At 38.8% G+C, this 24960-nt stretch overlaps 1 protein-coding gene across 1 annotated transcript in view; it reads right to left on the bottom strand.

The window, feature by feature from the left end:
- The window catches only part of HMGA2 (high mobility group AT-hook 2), a 125184-nt gene that overhangs the window by 90620 nt on the left and 9604 nt on the right, over positions 1–24960 (bottom strand). Inside the window, 1 exon segment of the mRNA XM_062491176.1 lies at positions 23868–23918. Coding sequence (XP_062347160.1) covers positions 23868–23918 — 51 coding nt within the window.

Here is a 24960-nt window from a genome sequence, read left to right as displayed (position 1 = left end):
CTCTGGAAGCACATTCCTGTTCACCCCTTTTCTTTTTTTGCATACTTAGTCCCACTGTCCACGGACTTTCCAAACCAGACCATAATCACTGTCAGGCGCTCTTTCTTACTCTGCTTCTTCTCAATCAGATTTTTCCCAGTTTCTAAGAAGAAACACAGGTCTGAAGGAGAAACATAATGAAGAAACTAAGTGTTGGGAAAAGCTTTTAAAAAAGAGGAAGGTAAGGGAGGCAGCAACAGGCCTCACACAAACAGGAGGCTTTAGCATGAAAGAGAAGCATGCTTTCCTAAGGGGGAAAATGTCTCACTGCTGAACTAGCTTAGGCAGATAGAAATCCACTAACAGAAAGAAAGTGACTCTATGATCAGAAGAGAACAGAAGTCCCAGAAAGGACATCATAGACTTCTCACGTTCTCTTTCCCCATAAATCTAAGCAGAAAGTGAAGCAGCGAAATATGGTAGACATTCATTATTTTGCTTAGGTCTCCATAAGCTAGGGCATCTTATGACACTTTATGTTTACAAACTCCTATATGTCCATTTTCTTTCATAAAGCATGTGATGAGAATGTCACACTGCCAGCAGGATTGACCCTCTGGGATATCACGAGAAAGAGTAAGGGGGATTGGTGGTTGCAGGAGCCATCTGGCTTCACATCTGTGACAAGGCACAGCTGTAACACCAGGAGAGGCTCAGGCAGACCCTGAGACAGTGCTCTAGATGCCTTCCTCAACTGAGAACATGTGGGACTGCACCTGCAGCAGCATCAACACAACAGCCCAGCACGCTTCCATGGGAGAAACTGACAGGCAGCAAAAGGCAAAAAAGCATTTCAGATACTGTTCTGCATATTGACTCTCAAGCCCCTGATGAAAAAAAACCCAACTTGAATTACAAAAGTCTTTGCACCATGAATTCCATTACTGTTAAAAAAATATATCAATAACAGCAAAAGAAACAAACCTTGCAAAGGTAGTGAACCAAATAAATCATTGTGCCTTTGCTACTGTTCATACATTAGACTTTAAAATAATGTATTTTTCTATTTTTTTGTTGTTCTTTTAGGAAAAAAAAACTAAATAAATTGAACTTTGTAGCTGCATCAATTTCTACTATAATCCATCATTAATGACTTTCCAATGAGAGTGAATTTTCAGACCTGCTTATTTAGCAAATGCAAAATCCTCCCTGGGAAAGAAAATCACAAAAATCACTGAAAAAGAAGTACTGAAAAGCAACTACATAACCACTGGGGGGGTTTCTGCATTAATTTCATGACTCATTACTACTAGTGCATCTATTCCTGTTGTTATACTCAATTTTAATACCAAGAAAATATTTTAAAGACATAAAATGCTGTTACTACTTTGTGAAGGAGGTGATTTTAATTGTAACAGGCTAAGATAGCTTGGCAGTACTTCTGTCTGACCTACAAATGCCACTGAAAAACCGACAAAAAACCCACTTGGAAGTCTGCCTGAAGGGAAATGGTTTTCTTGTGAAAGACCTTGTCAAACATATTAAAATCAAAGTTTAGGACTTTAGCTGAACAAACAGCTTTTATTGCTTAGCTCTGCTAAGTGCATTCTAGTACTAAGGAGACATTGAGTAGTAATAGAAAACTGACAATTTTACATCAGCACCTCATGACTATTCACAAATCTCCACTGACCAACAGAATGTCAATGTTAATAAAGGTCAAAATTACCATCTATCTACATAATCTCCTGTAAGAAACCTGCTGTAAAGGATCAACCAATCTAATTGTTTAATGTCTTTGTCAAAGTCTGATTAATCACACTAAAGTAATTGAAAACACTTCCACAGATTTTAAATACTTGACTCAAGCCTGAGAGATGAAGGTTCAATAGGTTCTTTATCAAATATTTTAGTCTGATATTAAATTATTTCCATTCTTTTCAAGAGTACATTAGCTGACTTATTAAATTGACTAGTTACTCATTTCAAATTACTTCCTCAGTTTGTGGTACTAGGAAATGACTCTTTAACAAGTATTCCTGAAAGTGTATCATTGCTCATTTACTTGGTAAGATAAGTTCATGCCTTTTAAAGCAGCATATCAACTTGCAACTTTTAAAATAAAACTAAGGCAGCAATTAGCATTATAAGTATACAAACAAGTGAAAGACAGGACTGTTCAGTTGTGATTATCTACCTAACCTTAACTCTTCTCACTAACCCTGCCAAACATTTACTTTTCGTATTTGTTTTGTAAAGTGCTACACTATCATTATTTTCCTGAAAGAGATTAGTTGCTGCAAAACTTCCTTTTCCTAAGCACTTCAAGAAAACCAGTGCACAAATCAGTGAACTAAATGGAAAAGTCACAGGGAGCTGAGTATCACATGTAGGACATGCCACATTAAATGCAGCCCAAGCTGCATGCAGGGAGAGTGAGATCACCTGCAAAATCATTAAATATAGCTCTTAGTGCATTCAATACATTTAATGCACATTATACATAACATTCTGTTTTATTTATTTCATAATTTAAGGATTTGTACCACATCATTTTCTATTCAGAAAGACAACATTTTAGTGACTATGGACCCAGAAGTAAACATTGATCAATGTTTTCTGGTTGTGTAAGACTTCAGGAGCAAGATGGACTCCTTTTTTGGTAAGAAATATAAAATTAAGTATCTTTGCTATCACTAGGTACAAAACAATGACACCTTTCTGACAACCTGCAGGTTGAACTTAACCCACAGAAAACTCAGTCTCCAGACCAGAGCACACTCCCCACAGCTGGGCATCAACAGACAAAACATAATCCATCAGATGAGATGGCGTTAGAAGGTTGGCCAGCTCTCTTTAAATGATATCCCTGTACGCATTTCCGATTCAAAGATAAGCTATATGAAGATAAAGTAAAAATCCCAATTAAAAATAAAGAAAAATATCACCATTAAAAAGAGAAAAATAACCAAGTGATTTCATTGGGGAGGTTAACATTTTGTCTCTACTGACACCTGTCAGAGCTGTAATGAAAAGTAGCTTATTGAAAAAAACAGCTTTAATATTAGGGGTCACTGCTCCAGAGTCTCTACAAGAAAGATCACAGAATTTCTGGCTGTGAGGAAGGGACATCAGGAGCAGACAAAACCAATTGACGTTGACTGTTGTAAATGTTCACGTATTTTTCCAGCTTTGGCAAATAGTATACAGTCACATTTTGAGATTTTTATTTGGGACATTTTTCCAAATATAACCTGAATTTTCAGGTTTTTTTACTTAAAAACATTAGATTGGAAAGTTTTACCTGCAATATTATTTCTATATTATTTGGTATTTTCTATTTGTGTAAAATCAAATAAAATTTAATTTTATGTAAAATCTAATATTTTCTATTCCTGTTATTATTTTCTATTATCAATATTAAAAGGTGTTTGCCTTGGAACTTCTTTGGTTTGAACGTCTGAATGCATCTGTATGTAGAGAAGTTGCTCAAATACAGGCACTTCAAACAGCATCACAAGCTATATACTGGTCAATCTGTTCTTTCTCAGATGGCATCCAACTCACACAAAAGGTATCTCTTTCTGACTTCTCACTCACCATTTCATTCTGACCTGCTCAGATCTGACTGATCCTTACACAACTCCTCACCACAGCCACTCACACCCTCCTGACTTCTTCAAACAAAGGCATTATTCAGGTGTTACAAAAAGACTGAAGGCCCTTAAGTATTTTTGCAAGTTCCATAAATATACTGTAGTGCACTCTCAACCATGGATATTTCACATATGTAACATTTGAAGAATTATTTAACTGAATGAAAACTAAAACACATTCCCATCAGTCTCTGGATGTCTTCCTCCCCAAGGCTAATGGAATAAAATACTCATTGAAGAAAGAAAATCAGATAAGAAGAGACTAAAAAAAAAGTCAAACCCTGAAAATGAGACTCGTCAATTTTTTTAATACTCAGACCTCCTAGTGAATGCATTTGTCTCCAATCCTAGCTCCACAAGCTTCAGGAAATGCAGTTTCTATTTTAGCAGAGATATTCTGGTGCTTAAAATTAAATAGAAGCTACTTACTTGGAGGCTGTGAGTTAAGTACTCCCAGCTGCAGGAAGCCCTGGTGCGCAGCAGGGCTGCAGCAGAGGTGGAGGTATGGAAGATTCCAGCCTACTGCTCCCCACTGCTGTCATTTGCATTAAGACCTTTCACATTGTTGCTGGTGTAATCATTCCAGGTACAGTTACTGTGAAACCCAGACTAAAATAACCACCCACAGCATGACTGAAATGCAGCTCAGTGCATATAAAGGTGAGCGACTTCACAAGAATTGCAGCAGGATCTCAGAGCAGTTCTGGAGAAGAGTGTGTGTTTGCATTTATCCACTGACAACCACAGTTCTTCCAGGTATCTGATAAATGCAACAGGTTTTTTTTTTTTTTATCCATTCTGTTCTTTCTGGAATACAAAAACCTTAACAGACACCAACTCTCGATGTTTGTACATTTCCTCCCAAAGCTGAAGGATTTGCTCTTCTGTCTACAAGGCCCAGAGTAAGCAGGGTATTTACTAGGGTAAATATTTCAAGGAGCACCATTTCTCTATATCAGATTGCCTAATTGAAAGAAAACTGCAAAGAGGCCTACAGCAATCTGCAGCAGGCTGGAAGACCTGGCCCAGAGGACAAAAGGGAACACATGATAGACAACAGGGGGAAGAAGAATAAAACAAGAACCTTACAACTAACCTTCTTATTTCTTTGTGGTATTGCTTTATATTTGGACCACAGAGACAGCTCACGGGATGGCCAATCACCTCTCATCTTGACTCATTACTCATTGAGGAAAATAAATTAATCAACTCAAATCTATCCTAGGTAGCTGAAAATACTCCACATCCCTGAAAATCTATCAGTAAAAGCTGTCAGTATCTCTGCAACAATCTAATACATTCACCTTTATATAAACTTAATTTTCAAGCACCTGAAGAAACAGTACTGGGGTCAAAGCTACCAAAAATGCCTTACTGCTCAAAAGGGAAAAGGTATCATCTTGACAAAATCTTTAAGGTTTACACAAGAAATGTCACTTAAATGTTATGCACAATACATCCCACTCCCCAGAACGAATTTTTCATCTCGTCTCATCAAAATGAAGAGCAAAATCCTCAGGAGGGAGAAATCATGATTTAGCAGCCCCTCCCAGCCACTTCTGCTGCTCAGGAAAAGCCCAAAGCATTTGTTGTTCTTACTCCAATACCAGTTGTGAGAAGACTTTCTGCTCTCTTGGGAGCAGCAAAGAGAAAATTCCTGTACAAAACCCAGTGTGCATGACTCCATTAACAGGCCATGGCTGGGCACAGAGGATGTAATTATTAAAACCCCAGGAAGCAGAGAATCCCTGTCCAAACTTTGAAATGCTGGGGGGAAAAAAGAGACAAATCCTAGGGGAAGTATTTCAGAGAAACTAAGAAATAGTGCCTGTGGGAAACTACAAGGGAAAGGAAACTTGCAAAGTATTTGGAGTTAGAGCAAGTGGCCCACACAGAAATCCCTCCTATTGTTACCAGAAGAGGGAAACAAGGGTCAGACAAAGATGTCTGAAGAGCACAAACACAGTGAAATAAAGTAAGACCTACTGTGACTTTATTAATTGACACACCAATAAATACAAATCCTGTCTTGAGGTCTGAGATGTGAAGAAGCTGAAGAAAAAGCATGGAGATTGGAAAGCTCCACACAGGATATGCTGCCCATTTAATGCAATCTCCACAGACTTGCTATTCCTTTTTAGGAGCTTTTTTGATAAAAACGCCCAGAGACAAGGTGGGAAGAGAAGATTGCTACCACAGAGGGATGAAGTGGTTGAAGGGTGACAGGTACCTGTCTGAAGTGAGCCGAGGACATGAACTCTGTAGAGGGTCTTGAACCAAGGCCAAAGCATGGACATGGACAGGTTTCCATCTCTGTCAGAAGCCAGGAAGAAGCATAAGGAACAAGCTCACAAAGCTGCTGCCATTTGTAAGCTTTCCCAACACACTGCCCAAGGAAGAACAAGGACTACAGGGATACAAATATAAAAGCACAAGCCCCAAAAACTACTTGGTTGTTACAGACTCACCCCTGCATTTCCTATCTTGTTTAAACTAACAGCTCCAGTGTATCGAGGAGGAATTAAAAATCTGTCTGTTTAGTGGGAACCTAAGGGGGACAGTCCTTAACACCGAGAAGGACTCATTGCTCTTCCAAGCAGGGTTTATGAGTCCCACTAAGCAGCAGAAGTGGAAGAAGAGCTGTAAATCCAAAAGTGAAGTTGGACATAGGAAACATCGTCAAGCATAAAATTACTGCTGGTAGAGTTCCTTCACCATGTCTCTTCATTCCAACTGTGAATGCAATGAAGTTCATCAGAAATGTTTGCTGCTGATAATCCGAGGAAGCAAGGAACTCCTTATGGATCTCACCTACACATGGATCACACTCACAACAAAGTCCTTGAGGAATCAACAGTGTCTTTTTCGAAAATAGTTGTACCTTGCGGGTTTGTGCTTTTTGAAACAACACACAAGTCAAGAGGTAACTTTGCTCTGACAAACACAGCAGCTTTAAATAGCAAATTGACCATTTCTAAAGAGATGAAAAAATAATTTCTTGCAGATTCATGTATTTTTATGGCCTTCTAACAGTACTATAGCCTCACAGGAAATCCTAACAAAAGGTCAGCTTGAATCACCTTTGTCAGTACCACACGTCATCTGTTTGGGGATTTTTACCCAACCCTCTTATTCTTTATTAATAGGGTCATTTGTCTGAAAACCTGCTTCTTAAGAGTTTGTCTGTTCATTCTGCACCTGAAGTCATAACACTTTGTTTGCAATCTCACAATTGGTTGCTGTGGAAATCATTGTGATGTCACAAAAAATAAGGATTAGTAAAACTGCAAATAGGGAATAAACAAGTTGAACAGATGAACTGTTAAAAAAGTTTTACTGCTAGTATTCACAGAAATAAAAAAAAAAAAGGAAAACAAAAACTTTCCTCCGGACCTGATCTATGACATATGTTCACACAGCGCTGACACAGAGCAGGGACAGAAGAATTTTCCTTCATGACTGTTGGTCCAGGGGCAACATTCAAAAAATCTACTGGCTAGGAATATATTTTGACAAGGTACAGAACACAGGATCTTACTTTCAAAATACTGTGAACCTTATGCTTCTCTCTCTTTCTAAAAAGAAAACAAAACAACCATTCCATAGATTTATGAATGGATAATGTTTACCCCTGGAAAATAATGCATTTGGTGAAGTGGTAAAAATAAGCTACTTGATGGACTTTAGACGAAGTTAAAACCAACTCCTCATGGTGCCTACCTGCTGCAACATCCATCAGAGCAACTGGTGCCCACACATCTTTGCCATGAAACACCCTAATGCTCAGACTGGTGAACTCTCTGGCAAGTCAGATGGGCGCAGTAAGTCACAGGATATGGCCAAATTGGCCAGCTGCAGGGTCAACATGGCAGTATGGGCATAAGCTTTCAGCTGGAACTTTTGCTGGATAGGGCCAGAGCAAGGACCTTTCCCATCAGATCAGTGACCACTGCAACCTCCCTGTCCCAGTCTGGCAGCAGCCATTTGCAGCCGTGGAGTGGCAGGTCCATGGGTCAGCTGCAGCAGGTGAGGTCAGAGCAGAGAGAGGTTGTGGATATATGCATGATCAGTATGGGGTGTGCAGCCCACGCACATGGGAGCACTTCCCTTCTGCAGGCCCAAAGTGCTGTGGGCAACAGACATGCCAGAGCTAGCTGTGCTTTGACTGCTGCCCAGACAGCTCCTGGATCACTGCAGCTTGGTGTGCAGCCATGCCAGTTCACACTCCCCTGATGCAATGACAAGCTGCCCCTCTCTTGCATAACACAAAAGTGTAGCCTGTCATTGCACATACATGGGACACCTCAACAAGTGCAGTAGAGGAAAAAGAACAGTGTAAGTTGTGTTCTACCTTTATAGCTGATCCTGTTACAGGCACAGACCAGTGCTGTTTTCCCATTTTCATAGTCCATCCATGTGCTGTCCCCAGCTTCTTCTCCTCTCTAGTAGGACTGCCAGGAGCACAGCTTTCTGACCCATGCCCTGCCTCACCACTCGCAAAACAAACACAGATTGGATAGATTTTTGACCCCTGGTTCTGCTCCTCTACATAACATAGCAGAAACACACAAAAGTGCCTTTCACCTTTGTTTAAAGAACAAAGACAAAGAATAGTGGGTTCTCAGCACAAGGGGTAAAAATCCACTTAATAACGGGGAGAACTCTCGTTCTCTCAGAAGCAAAGAGCACACACAGTACTGGGATGCCATCTGGCTCTCACCAAGACTTTCCAGAATTAAGGTTCTTAATCGTCCTCCCTTCACTTAGCACTGAGTGAGATGGGCAGTTAAAGCAAAGCTGGGGCAACTCTATTCATTCCAGGACTGATCAGGCACAAAAGAAAACCTGTAAGCAGTCAAAGCTCAAATACCTGCCATTTCACTATTGATGAAGAAGGAAGTACACCTTGGTGACATTTTCAGTCATTAAAATATTTGAGACACAACAGGCTCAAATACATTCACAGGTACAGCATAAAAGCATCTAAATTTTGTTTTGAAAGGTGCCTGGTGCTTATCTCATCCAACCTTCTACTCAAAGCTGGGCTGACTTCTTAATTGGAGGTCAGATCAGGTTGGGGTGAGCTTTCTTCAAGGAGGGAGATTCCTCAGCCTCTCTACAGAGTATGTCCCCTGCATATCCTTTTCTGTGGGGGATTTCTTTTCCTCATTACATGGGAATTCCCCTTGAAGAAACTTTTGTCCCTTGCCCCTTGTTGTCTTACACCATGACACAACTAGGGAAATGCCACAGACTCGAGACCATGCAAGTGAGGGAGAAACAAGTTCTGCTTCTGTTGGGAATCTGACTTGTGCACAAGTAACACCCTTCATCCACTTGCATCCTCAAAGGCCTCCACCCCCCATGGCCTGATTGTACATTATCTCTGCCTCCTACCAGGCTTAGAAAATGGAATTCTGATATCTTCTGAATAAGGATGAGAAACTTGCATATAGGTACAACAGGTCACTTACTCCATTTTTCCACGTGTCTTACAGATAATTATTTGTCAAGGTTTGAAAAGCACAGTGTATTATGTTCTCCTTATACTGCAGATCACTAATTTTAAGACTCTGCATACAGAGTTGCTGAGGCAATCCTTCGGTAAAAGAGTAAAAATTGCAGTAATATTTAGCCTTGGAAAAGAGGTGCTAAAATGTTCTTTAAGAGATACTTGCATCTTCTTATTGAAATTAATGTTTCAGACATACAAGTAACAACCACCAATCTGAAAAAAGGAGACACCTTACTTTTGGTAGCTATTCAGTGTTCATGAAAGCTTTGCAACCTCCTTAATGGAAGACAGCTTTTTCTTTCATTAAATACATATCTGTAAAAACAACTCAAAAGACATCAAACACCAGAAAAAATACATTGAAATAACATTAAAGATCTAATATAAATACACAAAAGCCAGGAAATTCAGAGATAAAGACATACTTTCAGACAAGGGAAAACTTTCCAATGTATTAAACTGGAGTGTAAATTCACTTCCTCTCTATGCTTGCCATCAAGTCATTCCAGATGCAGGGGGTAAGTTCGTCCCTGGAGTAACTCAAGTGCCTTCAGCAGTACTGCACCAAAAATCAATTTGGCCCTACAGAACTGCCTTATTGCTTTCTCTGTTTCTGATAATTGCCATTGGTTTGAGTTTAAACAGCAACTTCCTGTCTTACAGCTCATTTTCCCATCATTCAGAGACTGTATTTGTGAAATCGCAGTACTTTCCATGATTACAGACTGTGATGTCAGCTGTGGGATTATGACTTCACCAACAGACTGGCTAGAAGGAGAACCACTGTGCAAAGGAGAAAATCCACACTCAAACACAAATATATCTGAGATTAGCAAAGAATTAGCAAAGACAACACTGCACCTCAGTGGGCATGGATGTTTCCATCTGCACAAATAATGTTCTCTACTTTTCACTTGAGCCAAGTATGAAAATGTCCCTTAAAGTTTCTGTTTTATTCATAAGTCACTCATGGTGCTGATGTGTTGCCACCCAAATTCAATCTTGATGTCAGCAGCAGTTTAAATCACAAGCTGTGGGTCCAACTCTTTGCACTCTCTGGAAGTGCAAAATCAGACATACAGCTTAAGACAGGATATGAAGGGAATGAAGTGATTTTGAACTGCCTTCAAACTTCCTATGATTCTGCCCTCCTCCTCAAGCTGACATGGCTTTTGTCTCTGGGGTCTGCCTATTCTGTCTTCAATAAAGCAAGATAACCATAATGAACTAATTACTAGGAGATCCCCAGGTATCTGCCTGAGTAACAGAATCCAGAAAGAGGAATGTAACCTCCTAAACTCCATCTAACCCAAGTACTAAGAGAGCTACTCTGAGCCTTCATATACACAGCATAACTGCTGTAAACAAAAGAGCTTTACACATTACCTTTGTTTCTGAAAGAAGAAAAATTATTTTTCCTTTCAGTTTCCTAGACTGCAAGAGGCAGAGGGGCTATGATAGGCACGCAAAATAAGAAATTATTAACTTAGACACCTGCTTACCCTACACTGAAAACTCTGATACTAGCACATAGGACACAACTGAGCTGACAGTTGGTGAAATCAAATTCAATCTAAGAATCCAAAAGTGACAATTCCCCATTACTGTAGGTCTTATAGAGACTTGGGCTCTTTGTTCCTTCTTTTTGCCTGTTTTCTACTCCTTACTGTTTGGTTTTCTCAAAGGTTACCTGCAATTTCTCATATTTCCCATATTCTCAGTTAGTCTTGGATTAGACATTTATTTTGTTAGAAATCTTCCAAATAAACTGTCACACATTTTTTAAATTTAAATAAATGCCTTTTTCAATTTTTTTAACAGCCTGATCATGTTTGAATTACTGAAAATTAGAATGTTTTGTGTGTTTTTTCAAAGTTTCTATCCATGACATTCATGTAGCCCTGAATGAGAAGAGCAGGCAAGCAATGGATTCAAATGTTGACCCAGAGAAGACAAACACAGAAAGGATACTGCTATGTTCACCCATGCTTCTGTAATTGTGAAAATATCTGGAATGCTCACAGAAGTGTGAAGAAAGAACAGAATTCCTCCAAACTAACATACCAAAAAAAAAATGAGAAAGCTAAATAAATCATTAGAGTTCTGCTTCTCATTTATTATACACTCAAGACAATGGCTTCAGGAATGTGAAGAAAGGTGTACAGAGCTTTGAACAGAACATTTTCTGGGACATTACTTAATTACTATTTGAAATTTTAACTATGCAAAGAAAACCACAGTGATTTATAATTATGCAAAGAAGAGATCATGGCGACTCTAACTTCTCCTGTAAATAGCCTTTTTTGTGATTTGGCACAATGGAATTAACAACCTCTTTCTTGGAAAGCAATTGCATCTGGCTTGCCTGCAAAGGTTCTGAGAGCTACTTCCTGAAATGAGCAGTGAAAGAGATGAAGTACCTTTCTGCTTGGAGCAAAAATATTATTAAGAATATAATTTTGAAACGTTTCTGTGCTCATGTGTGAACTTCAACTATAGCATAATTTCTCTTTGTTGTTCTCTGTGCAATGGATATTGTCTTTACCTAAAGGATTTGTTCTAGTTTAAACAAAAAATACAATGTGCAAAACCTTCTCCCTTAAGATACACTGCAGATTAAGGGGCAAATTCTTTCCCTTACTCAAAACCATAATAGGTGTTTTTTTTGTTAGCACAACTAAGAAAGGGTTTCCAATTTATATATCACCATTTACAAACCTTTGGAGAAAGAAGTCCTGACTTCAACCAAGTACATTGGAGTCCTGCTATAGGATTCACTTCAGTGGAGGCACTACTTTACACAGACTCACCTTAAAAGGAATCTGTTTCAGTGACTAATATACCCTCAGTATGTATCTACCTATGACCACAGCTCAACTGAAGTTATGCAAGTGGAAAAAGCAAGATAATTCAGGCATTTTCAAAACCACATCTTTATATATCTTTCTAAAAATTGCTGAAGGTTACAGTACAGAGCTGTCCACATTTCACTTTTCAAGTAGTTCACACAAATTATTGAAGAACTTCTCCTTTTAAGAAGTATAACTGTTTCTGTAGCATACAAGTTGCTTTATAATTAAAAAAGCAAAAATAAAAATCTGTATCTCTGTACAAGTCCAGTCCACCTGCTACTCATGCAGTGACTGCTCAAAACTTAGCTGACATTAATAATAAATGTACTGTATTTGTAGATTAGTCAAATACTATTCTTGTTATGTAAGAGTCACCAAAAAGTTTCTGTCAAACATGTATAGATGGTCTTCCTCAAATTACCTGAGTTTCCTGCAAACATGGCTACTTACACAATTTATAAAACTTGTAATTATGCAGCAGATACAGTTATGTATCACATTAGTGGCAGAGGGAGAAGGGCTGAAATCCAGGCAAGTGACTTCATTAGGAGTTTGGCCATTGACTTCAACAAACCTAATCTTTTATCACACATCTCCTGGCTATATATTCAATCTACTAGACCAGGGGCATCATGTCTCACTGGAAGACCATTTGTCAGTCTACCTATCCCAATTAGACTTACATGGAAATCTTGATGAAAGAATTGCTTGAATGGTCATTCTTGATTTGAATGGGAAGTTTTCAGAAGTACCTTGAAAACTTCACACATTTCTGATGCCTCCAAATAGTTTAAGAATGTTAATGAATTAATGAATGCAACAGTGAATGCCATGTCAGAGGGCACCTTGTCTCCTCTACATATTCAATACTTTGATCCAAGTACTGTATATACTCTGTCAATTGTGTGAGATGTTTTCTCAAAACCCAAATAAACAGTTGAATATGGAAGGAGTGTCCCCAAGCAGATTTCTCAAGGCATTTAGCATCATTAACAGGAAAGGAAGCAGGAGAAGCAGCCAGAGCTGAATGGGTTCTCTGTGAACACTAAGGAAACCCCAAGAATATGTTAACACAATGCAATTTTGATAAAATCGTAACAGTGAAGCTCACATATGTGCTTCTATTGCATCTTGTAAAAGGCTCCAATTGCTATAAGAATAATGGATAACAGACAAAATGGATTTAGGTAATATAGTAGGTAAAGTCATGAATTCTGTTCTATACAGAAACTACCAGTGTGACTGTTTTGAAGCTCTCAGCAGCTACTCAGAACAGACAAGATGAAAAAACCCTAAATCACGCCAATTCACTCATTTTCTTTAAGTCTCAAAAATGGAGACTGCCACCATTGGCAAATGACTTTTAATCAAAGCAAACCAACCTCTGCGGAGCAGGCACCATTCCCATCGACACCAATACAGGTGTACAATCAAATTTAATTTATCAGTACTATTATTTAAATCATAGTAAGTAGCACCAAAGTCTGACCCTGCAGTTCCACAGTTCAGCAGCTTTCAGGATTGACAGAGTAGAATAAAGCAAACTGAAAACAGAGAGTTTATTTTAAAGAAGTGAAAAGAAAAAGCAGAATAAAGACATACATTATTCATTACTAGTCTCCTAAAACTGCTATGGAAATAGCACTCATAAAGATATATAACTGAGCTGCCAACAAAAACCCTGAAACTCTACAATACCTGCAATGATAACAGGGAATACAATTTAAACTGGCAAGAGAAGGAATTAAAATCACATGCAAATGGATTGGAGCAAGCTGTTTCCAGCAAAATTCTAGCATCCATGCTATAAAACACACAAATAACATCTTATGCATGTGGAGATTTCACTAGAGTGGGGTTTGATCCATCTATTCTCTGCAGCTATTTCTGGAAGTTCCTCAGTTGCCCAGTATTTTCTTACTAACCTTCAAGGCCTCTCAGTTTAATTAGCTGAACATGCTCAAAATTGATAATCTAAGGCAGCTAGCCTTACCTCCCCACTAAAACTCCATTTCAAGTTTCAGCCAACAGCTATCTAAAATCTAGCTCTATCCCTGGAAAAGCCTTCAGAGCTATGAATTACCTGGACAGAGCACAGCACTATTCACAGTGCTCAGGTCCAGCCTGGACATCAGCATCTCTGAGCAAGACTGTTCACAGCAAACATGATGAAGATTTAAATCCACACCTCCTATATAAGTGTCCAAATCACAAGCTCCTGTGTTTTCCTGGATGAGAAGTATTCTCCAGCCCTTCTCTTCAAGCGGAAATGCCATGCAGAGAAGAAGCTACACAATTTTTGAGTACTAATTAAGGCTGGTTTCCAACATTTAGGATGGAAAAGACTTCTAAGATCATCAAGTCCAACCATTAATCCAGTACTACCAAGTCCGCCACTAAACTATGTCCCTAAGTATCACACCTATATGTCTCTTTTAAACATCTCTGGAGATAATTCATAGACTTTTTAAATATTCTAGGAGCCTGTTATGGATGGGAACAGATGATAGAATCCAAAAACCTAGTGAGACAGGCTGTAACTTGGGTGTAATAGATTCCCTGCAATGTTATGCCATGAAAGAAAAAGGATGAAACCCAGAGATGACTGCATTTAAGAAATAAACCCACCTTCCCCTCCCACCAGCACAGGGTGGCTGCTGGCTGCCCTTGTGCACAAGTAGGATTTCCTTCCTGAAATGAAATCACTGCAACATCAAAACAACCAAGAAGCAGCCTCCTTTTCTCGCTGTATTGCAAAGAAGGAAATCATATCCCACCAACATCCTACAGTAACAGCAAGGCTAATTAACATCTTTTGTGCAACCAGAACCATTCTGAACAGAGAGCAACACAGGAATACAAAACAAACAGTGTTGTCAGCATTATCAGCCCCCACTCCACAGTTACATACTTCTCAACTTATGGCTTTTTCATTCAGTCATCTTCCCAGGCCTCCATGTTTCCCATTTCAGGGCTCCCCCAAAACTGAAAATATCTGGATTCTCTTGGACCTGAAAATATTTCTTCCTCTTCTAGCAGCAGTGTCACTACTGCATCTTTACATCGTTAAACTGCATATCCCAATCTGACTATTTAAGCAATACAGCTTGTGAAGTGACAATTTTCAAATCTCAGGGTCTTGTCCCCCTACATTTATTTTGGTTTTCCTTTGCAGTCTGATGAATATCTCACTTAGGGACTTGTGAATGCTATTGTAAACTATATTCTGTTTGTTTTAAATGGGAACTAGCACAAAAGAAATTCAAAACAGCAGAGACTAAAGTATTTTTCTTCACTAAGTGTTGTGTGCTAAAGAATTAGAAGACAATTCCTGGTGAGGATATTTTGCAGCTATTCAATGGAGGAAGCCCACTTTCTTGATGAAAATCTAGCCTCATACCTAAAACGTAACACGAAACTGTATTTTGAAGTGAGGCTTAGACTCAGGATTAAGGAAGAGGAAACAAGAGTAGTTACTCTTAAAGCATATATAACTTTCATTCAAACACTCAAAAGTGTTCTCCAAATATTAATTATCACAGTATCAGTCTCCCCCAAACTCTTCCAGAAGAGGACCAACCCTGCATTCCTTTGGCATCCACATTGCCTGCTTGGGTCTGTACAGAATGCAGGACAAAGCCAAAAGTATTACCTGCCTTTAATTATTATGGTAACTCTTAATTGACAGGAGTAAACTCACCCACACAGGGACTGAGTGCCATTTATAAGATTGCCTTTTCTTGTGGAGAAAAAGCATGATATCTTCCTGATGGGCTATTGTACTATGGGGGCTTGCAGTATAAAGCAGAATTAAATTCTTTTAAAGGAGTGGCACTATTAGTCAGAAATTTTAAGGAAACCTAGAGTCTTGACTCCAAATCTTCCCTTCTGGATCACACATTAAAACATGGGTTTTCAATGCTTCTGCAATACTACTTTTCAAGAGGACAGGGAATGGAAATAGATGAGGCAACTCATCAGATGAGGTGGCTTGGAATGGCCCTGTACCACAGCTATGACTCAGATTGCCTAATGCTTAAAAGGAGAGTAACCATATTCCAAATATTCAAGGAACCAGGCACCTTGTTTTTGTGACTACGTCTGTCATTTAATCAGTCAATATTGTATTTCTACATAATCACGGTACAAACATAAGAAAATATCATTATGCATCAAATATCCTTCAGGCTTGTATGTGGGATTGGTTCGAAACCCTTCTGGTCCTGAATCTCTTCATTCCATCCTGTATATGGAATCACAGAATCACAGAATCATTTCACTTGGAAAAGAATTCTAACATCATCAAGTTCAACTATTAACCCACCACTGCCAAGCCCACCACTAGACCGTGTCCATAAGGACCACATCTTCATGTCTTAAATATCTGTAGGGATGATATATAGATGCTTTAAATATCTTACTCATATTCCTCACCGCTCGCCAGCTAGACATGTACCAGAGATACTGTAATAGTCACACCAGAATTTACAGAAACAGGTAAAAAAAAATGTATTGGTTTAAAATACAGGTTTGAAAAGTGTGTTTCCCTTCCTGCCCCATTTAATGTGCTCTCAAGCAAGCTTTACTGGAGGAGGATGGCCTTGAGCTGAAGGCACAGGGCAGGCTGCCAGGAAATCCGAGTTCTATTCCTGGCTGTCCTACAGATTTCCTTGGGCAAGGCAATTAACCTTGTGGAGTACACTTTCAATGGAGGTGAGGCCCAGCTTCTCTTTCTGCATTCATAACAATTTCAACAGCGAAAATGGAAATGTAGGAACAAGAATGAGTGCCTGTACTTTTCTTTACCTGATTTTCTCTGTCAGGTATGTGGATGCGCAATTGCTGATAACTGTACTAGTAAAAATCCCAAAGAATTCAAACACTGCAGGCATAAAAATGTCTCCTGATGTTTCCACAAACAGCTTCAGTGCTCAGTTTCCTCATACGTAAAATGGGCAGTGAGGCTAATAAAAGCAAAGTACACACTCAAACGGAAAACTGATTTTTAAAGTTCTTTAATACCTGTTATCTGAGGTCATAAAAAAGAAATAGCTAAGAATTTTGGTTTGCCTTTCATTAGAGATGCTCTTGGTGCATTTTTTACCTGATAAAATTTCCTCTTTGTATCTCAAACAGAATAAAAGATTCTCCTTTAAGGAATCTGGAATGTCACGTGAAATCAAAGTATTTTTTTAGCCAAGACAATACCTTTTAATATACCTTAACAGAAGTGGAAGTGAATTAGAGAATGAGTGAAATATCCTTTTACTAATATAAATGCATTTTAGAGAACAAGTATCATGGCTAAATTTTCTGATGTGGTCTCTTTCAAATAAATGTTGCTATATCCATTTATACCAACGAAGAAGAGGACTCTGATATTCCAAGGAAGGACACTATTTGCTTAGACAAATGTCTAAAGAAATGAACATACATACATCTCTGAATACTGGGGAGACAGAACATAATTTAAGTGATTTTTTTAAATGCATTTGGTACAAGCATGTAAGATGATTTTTTCCTTTCCCAAAATGTTGAAAAGTAAAAAAAAAGGCAAACAACCAAAAATTGGCAAAACAAAAAAAAAGAGCATCTGTAAGTCAGAGGGTAAAAGTTCAACAATCACTGCTTTTGTCAAAATTTTCATGTTTTGAGTGATTATTTCTTTTGCAGGTAGTCTATATTGGAAAGTAAGTGTATAGGTATAAAGATTTAAAGGTTTTTAATTCATGTCCTTCATCCACTTCCTAAGTTTAGGCATTTTAAGGGAAAGATCAATAGTCCTTTTTTCATAATTAGAAAAGCCCCTTCATGCTCTTTAGACCACTGAAACAATGAAAACTCTCAGGTGATGTTCTTGCCCACACAGGTGTAGAACATGTTCAAGAAAGAAGGTATTTTATATTGCCAAGTAATAAAACAGTATCTATGACCTCCAGAAGGAAGCTAAGGTAGTATGGAAGATTAAAGTAACCGGAGCTTATGTAAATTTTCACGATGTGCTTCACATGAAGAAGTAACACCACAGATTCAGCAGTCAAAAGTTGTAAAGTCTCAAAATAATGGAAGTTTTGTTATTCTTCCAAGAACAAGAAACTGAATTTTTATCTGTGCTATCTTCTGCAATTACAAAAATAGCAACTTTTTCATTCATCATCCAATATACGCAGCTTAAATTTTACCTCAGCCATGCCTTGCTCCAAATGGACCTGGTAGTACTTCATTTAAACAAACACATGTTCTTTTACCAGCAGAATCTCTAGCCTAGCTCAGGGATACACTGGTAGGCACCACAGCAAAGGGGGGAAAGTCTCACACTAACCTTTGGCTATCCAGAAGTCAATTACGTGTCTTATTGTCTAGGTTGTCTTCCACAGTGTGAAAAGATTAATATCTCCAGGTGAGAATTCACCACTGCTATAACAAAGCCTTCTTTGAAGCATGTTAGACTACGATCTCAGAACATTCTTCTTTCCCTCTACCACCCAGTGAATAAGACTGTGTGAATTTAAGCATCCTTAGACCATGACTTCATATGAGACAAAAAAGACTGCCTGCATAAGAAGAAAGAAAAATTAGTTAAATGACTTTACATCACAGAGTATGCCACTATCAGGCAGAAACTTGACCTAGGTGTGGAAAGGCTCAGTGTTCACATATTCACAGGATATTTTGAGTTGGAAGGGACCCACGGGGATCATCAGGTCCAACTCTTTAAGTGTATGTCTGTATGGGCATTGAACCCACAACCTTGGTCTTACTATATCATGCTCTGACCAACTAAGCTAAAATGGGCAAGAAATAGCCTCAAAACACTGATGGGTCTTCTGAGGAATGGGATTTCCTTGATATGTATTTCTTCAAAATTAAGAACCTCATTTTCAAAATCTTAATGAGCACTAGGACTCCTTGCCCTGACAAGGAACTGCTGGCATAGAAACATTTCACCAATTCCATGTCTAAGGTTTTGTATCTCAGCTACATCAGAGTTGCATTGGGAAATAATCTGAAGAAAAAGTTATTATAAAAAAAGCACTTTTGTAGTATTTTTTTTCAAACGTGGTTTGGCACTGCTTAGACTGGCACGCTGCATAAAGTGAATCTCTGCCCTCATTTAAAAAGTATTATAATCATCAATCATATAATCATCAAATGGTTTGGGTTGGAAGGGACCTGGAAGATCACCTAGTTCCAACACCCTGCCATGGGCTAAGATACCTTCCACTAGACCAGTTTGTTCAAAGCCCCATTCACCTTGGCCTTGAGCACTTTTCCACAGGGGCGGGACATTCACAATTTCTCTGAACAACTGTTCCAGTGTCTCACCATCCTAACAGTAAGCAATTTCCTCTTAATAACTAACCTAAACCACTCTAATCCAGTTTAAAGCCATTTCCCCTTGTCCTATCACTACAGGTCCTTGTAAAAAGTCCATCTCCATTTTTCTTGTAGCTGTCTTTGGTTACTGGGAGGTTGCTCTGTAATTTGTCTGAAGCCTTCTCCAGGCTGAACAGCCCCTGCCCTCTTATCTTGTCTAGACAATCATGACAAGATCAGATTAAAAATCTGATTAAGCAAATTAATTTCTCATTACTTCTTATCTCCTACCAAACTTAATTGTGTTCTCTATACTGTCCAGCAGAAAGCAAAATTGCTGCAAGTTTTCTAAACAAGTCATAGTTCTTACTTAGACTCCAGTGATGACTTGCGCAAGCAGATGCTTCACATGCATCCTGCATGTCCCTGGTCAGAAGGTCACCAACTATCTTCTACTGTTACAATCATGCAAATTCTAGAACTGCATCTACCCATCTTTGAAAACAGCTATATGGCATGAAATCAGCCATCTCCTCACCACAGTCCTGCTCAAGCCTCTAAAGAGCTCTGGACTGTCCCCTGGAACAACTCTGCCATGCCATGCAGAGAATCCGTGGTTCAAGTCAAACAATTTGGAAATGCAAAAAAAAATTCTACCTAAAGACTCAACAAAAGCAATGGAAATAAAAAACAAGTACCCTTTTCAGCATCAACTTCAACATTGGATGCCAGATTCCTCCATTAAACTGACACCTGAGAACACTAGAAGACTATGAAATTTCCAGGGCTTTTCAATGCTGTTCTTTGGAACAAACAGCAAAACAATTGATTACTTAGTCCTCTGCTCTACTCATAAACCTTCAGTCCCTTCCTTTCAGTCAAATTATAGGCATACACAAATTAAATAAATAAAATAAAAAACCTTTGATAGCTCTTTAAAAGGGCTATGTGAAGCCATGAGCAAAACAGCTACTGAATCCATGAGCAGCAGCATCGTCTCAATGGCAAACACGTGGCCCTGATGAAGCTAATGATAAACCTTTCACTGACTTCTGTGAATGTGAATTTGACTTTATGCCTGTGCTACATAAAATAATTCTGCTACTAAAAAGCAGAATTTTTAAGCATCAAAGGCTATGTCTACAATATGGACCACTGGATGATGTTGAGGACCCAAGGTCCAATCCACACACTTTTAAGGGGTTTTTATGTCACTCTAGCCTAGTCCTGTGGGTTGAATGTCTACCAGACTGCACTTCTGCAGCACATCTTCCAAAGTGGTTTCATCTGAAAGGAGTCCAACCAATGAGTTCTGGGACTGCTACTCAACCCATACAGTAAGTGGGGAAAATTAGGAGATGCATTTCCAAAGCATACTCCTGATTTGACCTAACACACTAATGCAGGTGCATCCAAGGATCTTAGAGTATGTTTGTGCAATAAAACCTCTAAAATTAAGGAGTACTGAGGCCCCCATGAAGAGGATTAATGTATAGTAGACTCACAGCCTTCAATGTGTTCCACACACGTGCAGCAGTCTACAGTGAAGGTGAGTTTTACAGCAGGAAGAACTGTCTTTCTGATTTCAGCTATGTTCATTTCCCACCTGCTTGACATTGTTATTGTCAAGACTTTCATCCAATTAGCTCTCCACATTTAGAAAGTTTTTCTATGTAGCTGAATATTTTATTTTCAGATTTTGTTTAATCTTTACCATCTATTCTATTGACAAGGGTCTTCCTTCCCTTGACAACTCTGCAAAGTACACATTATTGCATTAAAAAGATCATCTGATATCTCATATGCTTGTGATAAACTGGGCATCCTGCTCTCTTCACTTGGGCTCTCCCTCCCCCTCTCAGTTTTATACTAGTCAAAAAAGATTTACTTCTCTTCTAAAAAATAATATATAAATAAATGCACTGTGAGTCACAAACATTAAATACTTAATTTGAACCAGCAGAAAGACCAGCTACCGGAATTCTACAGTGGTCTGTTAGCTCATATGTCTCTGCATGTGCATATTGGAGGAAACAGCAGAAATAATACTTTACAATTTGATGAACAACATATGACACAGAACCTCTAGACTCCCAAAAAAGGGTTACAAACTTATGAAAATGTAGAATTCTGGCCTCTCCAAGAAAAAAACCCTACATGCTCCTTACTTACACAGATACTACATGCTCCTTATTTACACAGATACTAAACCATCATCAGTAAGGCTTGACATGTAAATAAATTGGATTAAGGAAGAACAGCATCATTAAGAATTACATTGAAATATGGGTGATAAAAAGGGTCATCTTCTGACTACATGTTGGAGATCTAAACAGAAAGTATGATGCTGTACCATCTGCTTTCAGGCAGACTTCTCTCCTGATTTCAACTACAAGCTAGGAGGAAACCATGATCTTAATTTAAACTGTAAAGAGAGAAAGAAGAGAAGGGGGAAATGGCATGTTTGATTCTCATAGTCTGAAGAATTATCTCAATGCAAGCTGCAGAATGGAGCATTACCTCTGAAAATTGCAAGAATCAATCATATAATCAGAATAAGAAAATAAAAGGACAATGCTTTCAACAGGCACAACAGCAAAGTAATACCAAGTTTCAATATAAGTATTATTTTTTTTAAATGAGTGAAACTGTTGAAAGTATTGGTTTCATAATAAAGTAATGCATACAACTCATTTCAGTAATTCTCATTTCTGAAAATCAGATTCTTGACCTGACAAATAGCCCATTCTACACTGAATGCTCCACTGATACTGCCTGTTCTTTTGCTCTCCATAAAAAAACAAACATAGAAGGGAAGCATTCTAGTCTACAAGATGCCAGAAGTGCTATATTAGCGCTTTTCACTGAAAAATCACCTTAGTTTCTGACTGTGAGTACTTGGAAGTGAAAATCTTTTTAACATTTCAGGCTGCTGCCTTTTCACTTTTCCCCAAACTCTTCAACCATCCCTATTCACCTGTCGCACATTCCTAACTCAGAGGGGATGGCTTGACTGTTATAAATTAATTACTCTTATAAACTAGGTATTTCTGCTGTTTCCCAGGGATTTCCCCCAAGGTGAGGATCAAGCAAGCAACACTCAGCATCCAGATATGCAAAGTTCAAGCCAGATGGGAGGAAGCAGACAGAAACTGACCCACTTTTTATGGCACTTGGCATTTGCCTTCCCCAAGCTGCTCATGAGAAGATCACCAGCACAGAAACATTTCAAAAAGCCACCTTTTTTAATGCCAGTGAGCTTCCTCATGTACCTGAAAAGTGCCTGATTTTAAAACTACAGGTATAAACCACTTATCTAGTATGCAGTGGTCTGTTTTCCCCGAAGAAATATCCTGCAGTACCTTCACTGGACAATGAAATAAAACTAGCTCTTCAAGTGACTACTAAAGGCAGCTTTCCTGTGTTTGGTGGCTGATACTCTGGGGAACCTTAGCTGTAGTTTCCAGTACCTTCTGGTGCTGTTTGAGCTTTTGCAAGCATATACTTTTACAACTCTTTTAAAAGCTATGCAAAAGAACCGAACCAAATAGACGAGAAAATTACAGGACTGACAAGAGGAAAGAAAATACAGTGTGAAATAAGGGGTTGAGATTGAGATGGTGGGGGTGGATTTGAAAAGTAAGTTTTTGAAAAAAGTAAAATGTTGAGCAGTGAAAGGGAACTGGAAAAAGGAAATCAAAAATGTTAACTGTGATGAAGCATACAGCTGCACCTTTATATCTTCTAATACTCAGTCCCATTTTCCCAGTGACATCCTATATGAAAGCCCATGCACAAGTGAAAAAGATGCAGATGAGAGGTGCACCAGGCAGGCCCTCATTAGCTGTAAACATGTTTACACAACACAAAATTTCAAGTACCTAAGACTGAAATTCTTCCATAGCTGAAGAATAAAAACTCAAGTCTGATAGACACATCTAAAAACTAAATGGGGTCAGGAAAAGCGGAAACTCCTAATGAAATATATTACCAGTCACTACAAATATATGAGGCATGAAAATGACTGTGAATAGAAAAACTAAGTTGTAAGTGCAAGTATTCAGCAGTTCATCTATGCTCTTTCTCACTGGATTTAAGGAAAATATGCATGTTTCCAGGCAATGTAGAACAAAAGCATTTTGGTTTTTAGACTTTATCTTGTGCACCGTACATCTGAGTCTTATCACCCTCTGACGCCTGATAGTGCCCCTTTAACCTCTGTTACTCAATTATTGAACAAGTTATCATTGTTACTCTCTTTTGAAGGAAGAGTTGAGCCTCGTTTCATGTTGATAAGATATGCATAAATATTCACTCCAAGCAAACATTCAATTGTAAAGTGTCTTGAGCAAACTACCAAAGTCTAAAGGTAGGAAGCTGTGATCAACTTCTTTGCTCTCTTAACCCCTTAGTCAATCCACCAGAACAAAGGGACACAGAAAACAGACGCTTTTTTTTTTTTACAAATTAAATTACTGTTCTCTAAAGGAATGGATTTTATAACATGCTTTATAACACAGCAAATAAATCTGGAAGTGAAATACCTACCCATTTTCTGGGCCGGCCTCTAGGTCGCTTTTCACCAGTGGCTTCTGCTTTCTGTAAAAGAAACACAACATATTTTATACCTCAGCATTACTTAACAGCCTCAGTAACTAGGAACTCCTTTCCTGTAACATTAGCTACAATTAGACCTCTTGGGTGGCACCAGGCCTCCTAGCAAATCTGTGTGTTTTCTGGTAGGATGGGATTATGCTGCTTTTTCTGACATTTCCTAGCCAGGGTGGCTAGGCAGTGCCTCACCTGCACCCAAGGGTGCCCCCAGCCCTGATGCACTCAGTGTGCAGGGGTGTGAGGAGTGTGCCCACACAGCCCCCACTCAGCAGAGCCTGGGGTGCCCTGGCCAGCCATCTGATGTGCAGGATAAGGGTGGGGACTTAGGGCAACTGGGAAACCTGAGAAACCCCAATAACAACAAATCCAGTCTTTCACAGGCCATCAAAAAGTACTTGAGGATACTAAATTAAAAATACTGCCTGCTTCAAGTTTGATCAAAGCAATTTGCAGCAGCTACAATTCCTTTTTTAGTCTCATTGTGTTCATGCATGAAATTAATTAGGACAATATCACCATGAACATGTCTGTGCTCTTACTGGGAAACAATTTCTCTACTTTTCACATGAAGTTTTCCAGGTAAAAGCACATCCTTAAGCATTAAGTAAACCTTTTATGGCAAAAGCCACACCTTCCCTTTCCAGGCTTAAGGAAACAATGTGGAAGAGGCCCTAAAAGTGACAACTATATTTATGTAAGCCCAGCAGTTTCTCCTGGAGCTCAGCTTAAAGGAAATACGGTTCTTTTATAGGCTCTTCCACTAATTCCACAGTGTGAAATTGTGAACACTACTAGCACTTGTGCAGTACACTAAAAAGCTTATAGAGTTTAAAATATAAAAATCAGGTTATTCTCTCTAGCTAGGCTATGCCCATCCATAACAGGTAAATAATCCTGCACCACTCAGGATTTTGCCCCTACCTGTAGTCAGGTGGGGACTTGCCAGACACAAAGTTCCCAAGAATAAAGACTTTTAGTACACATGAATTGTGTTGGTTTGGGTTTTTTCCCCCAGTTAACTGCATGT

The sequence above is a fragment of the Cinclus cinclus genome, chromosome 4, assembly GCF_963662255.1.
Source record: "Cinclus cinclus chromosome 4, bCinCin1.1, whole genome shotgun sequence".
Classification (NCBI taxonomy): Eukaryota; Metazoa; Chordata; class Aves; order Passeriformes; family Cinclidae; genus Cinclus; species Cinclus cinclus.
Note: the sequence above shows the minus strand (reverse complement) of the source record. Positions and strands in the feature narration are given on the sequence as shown.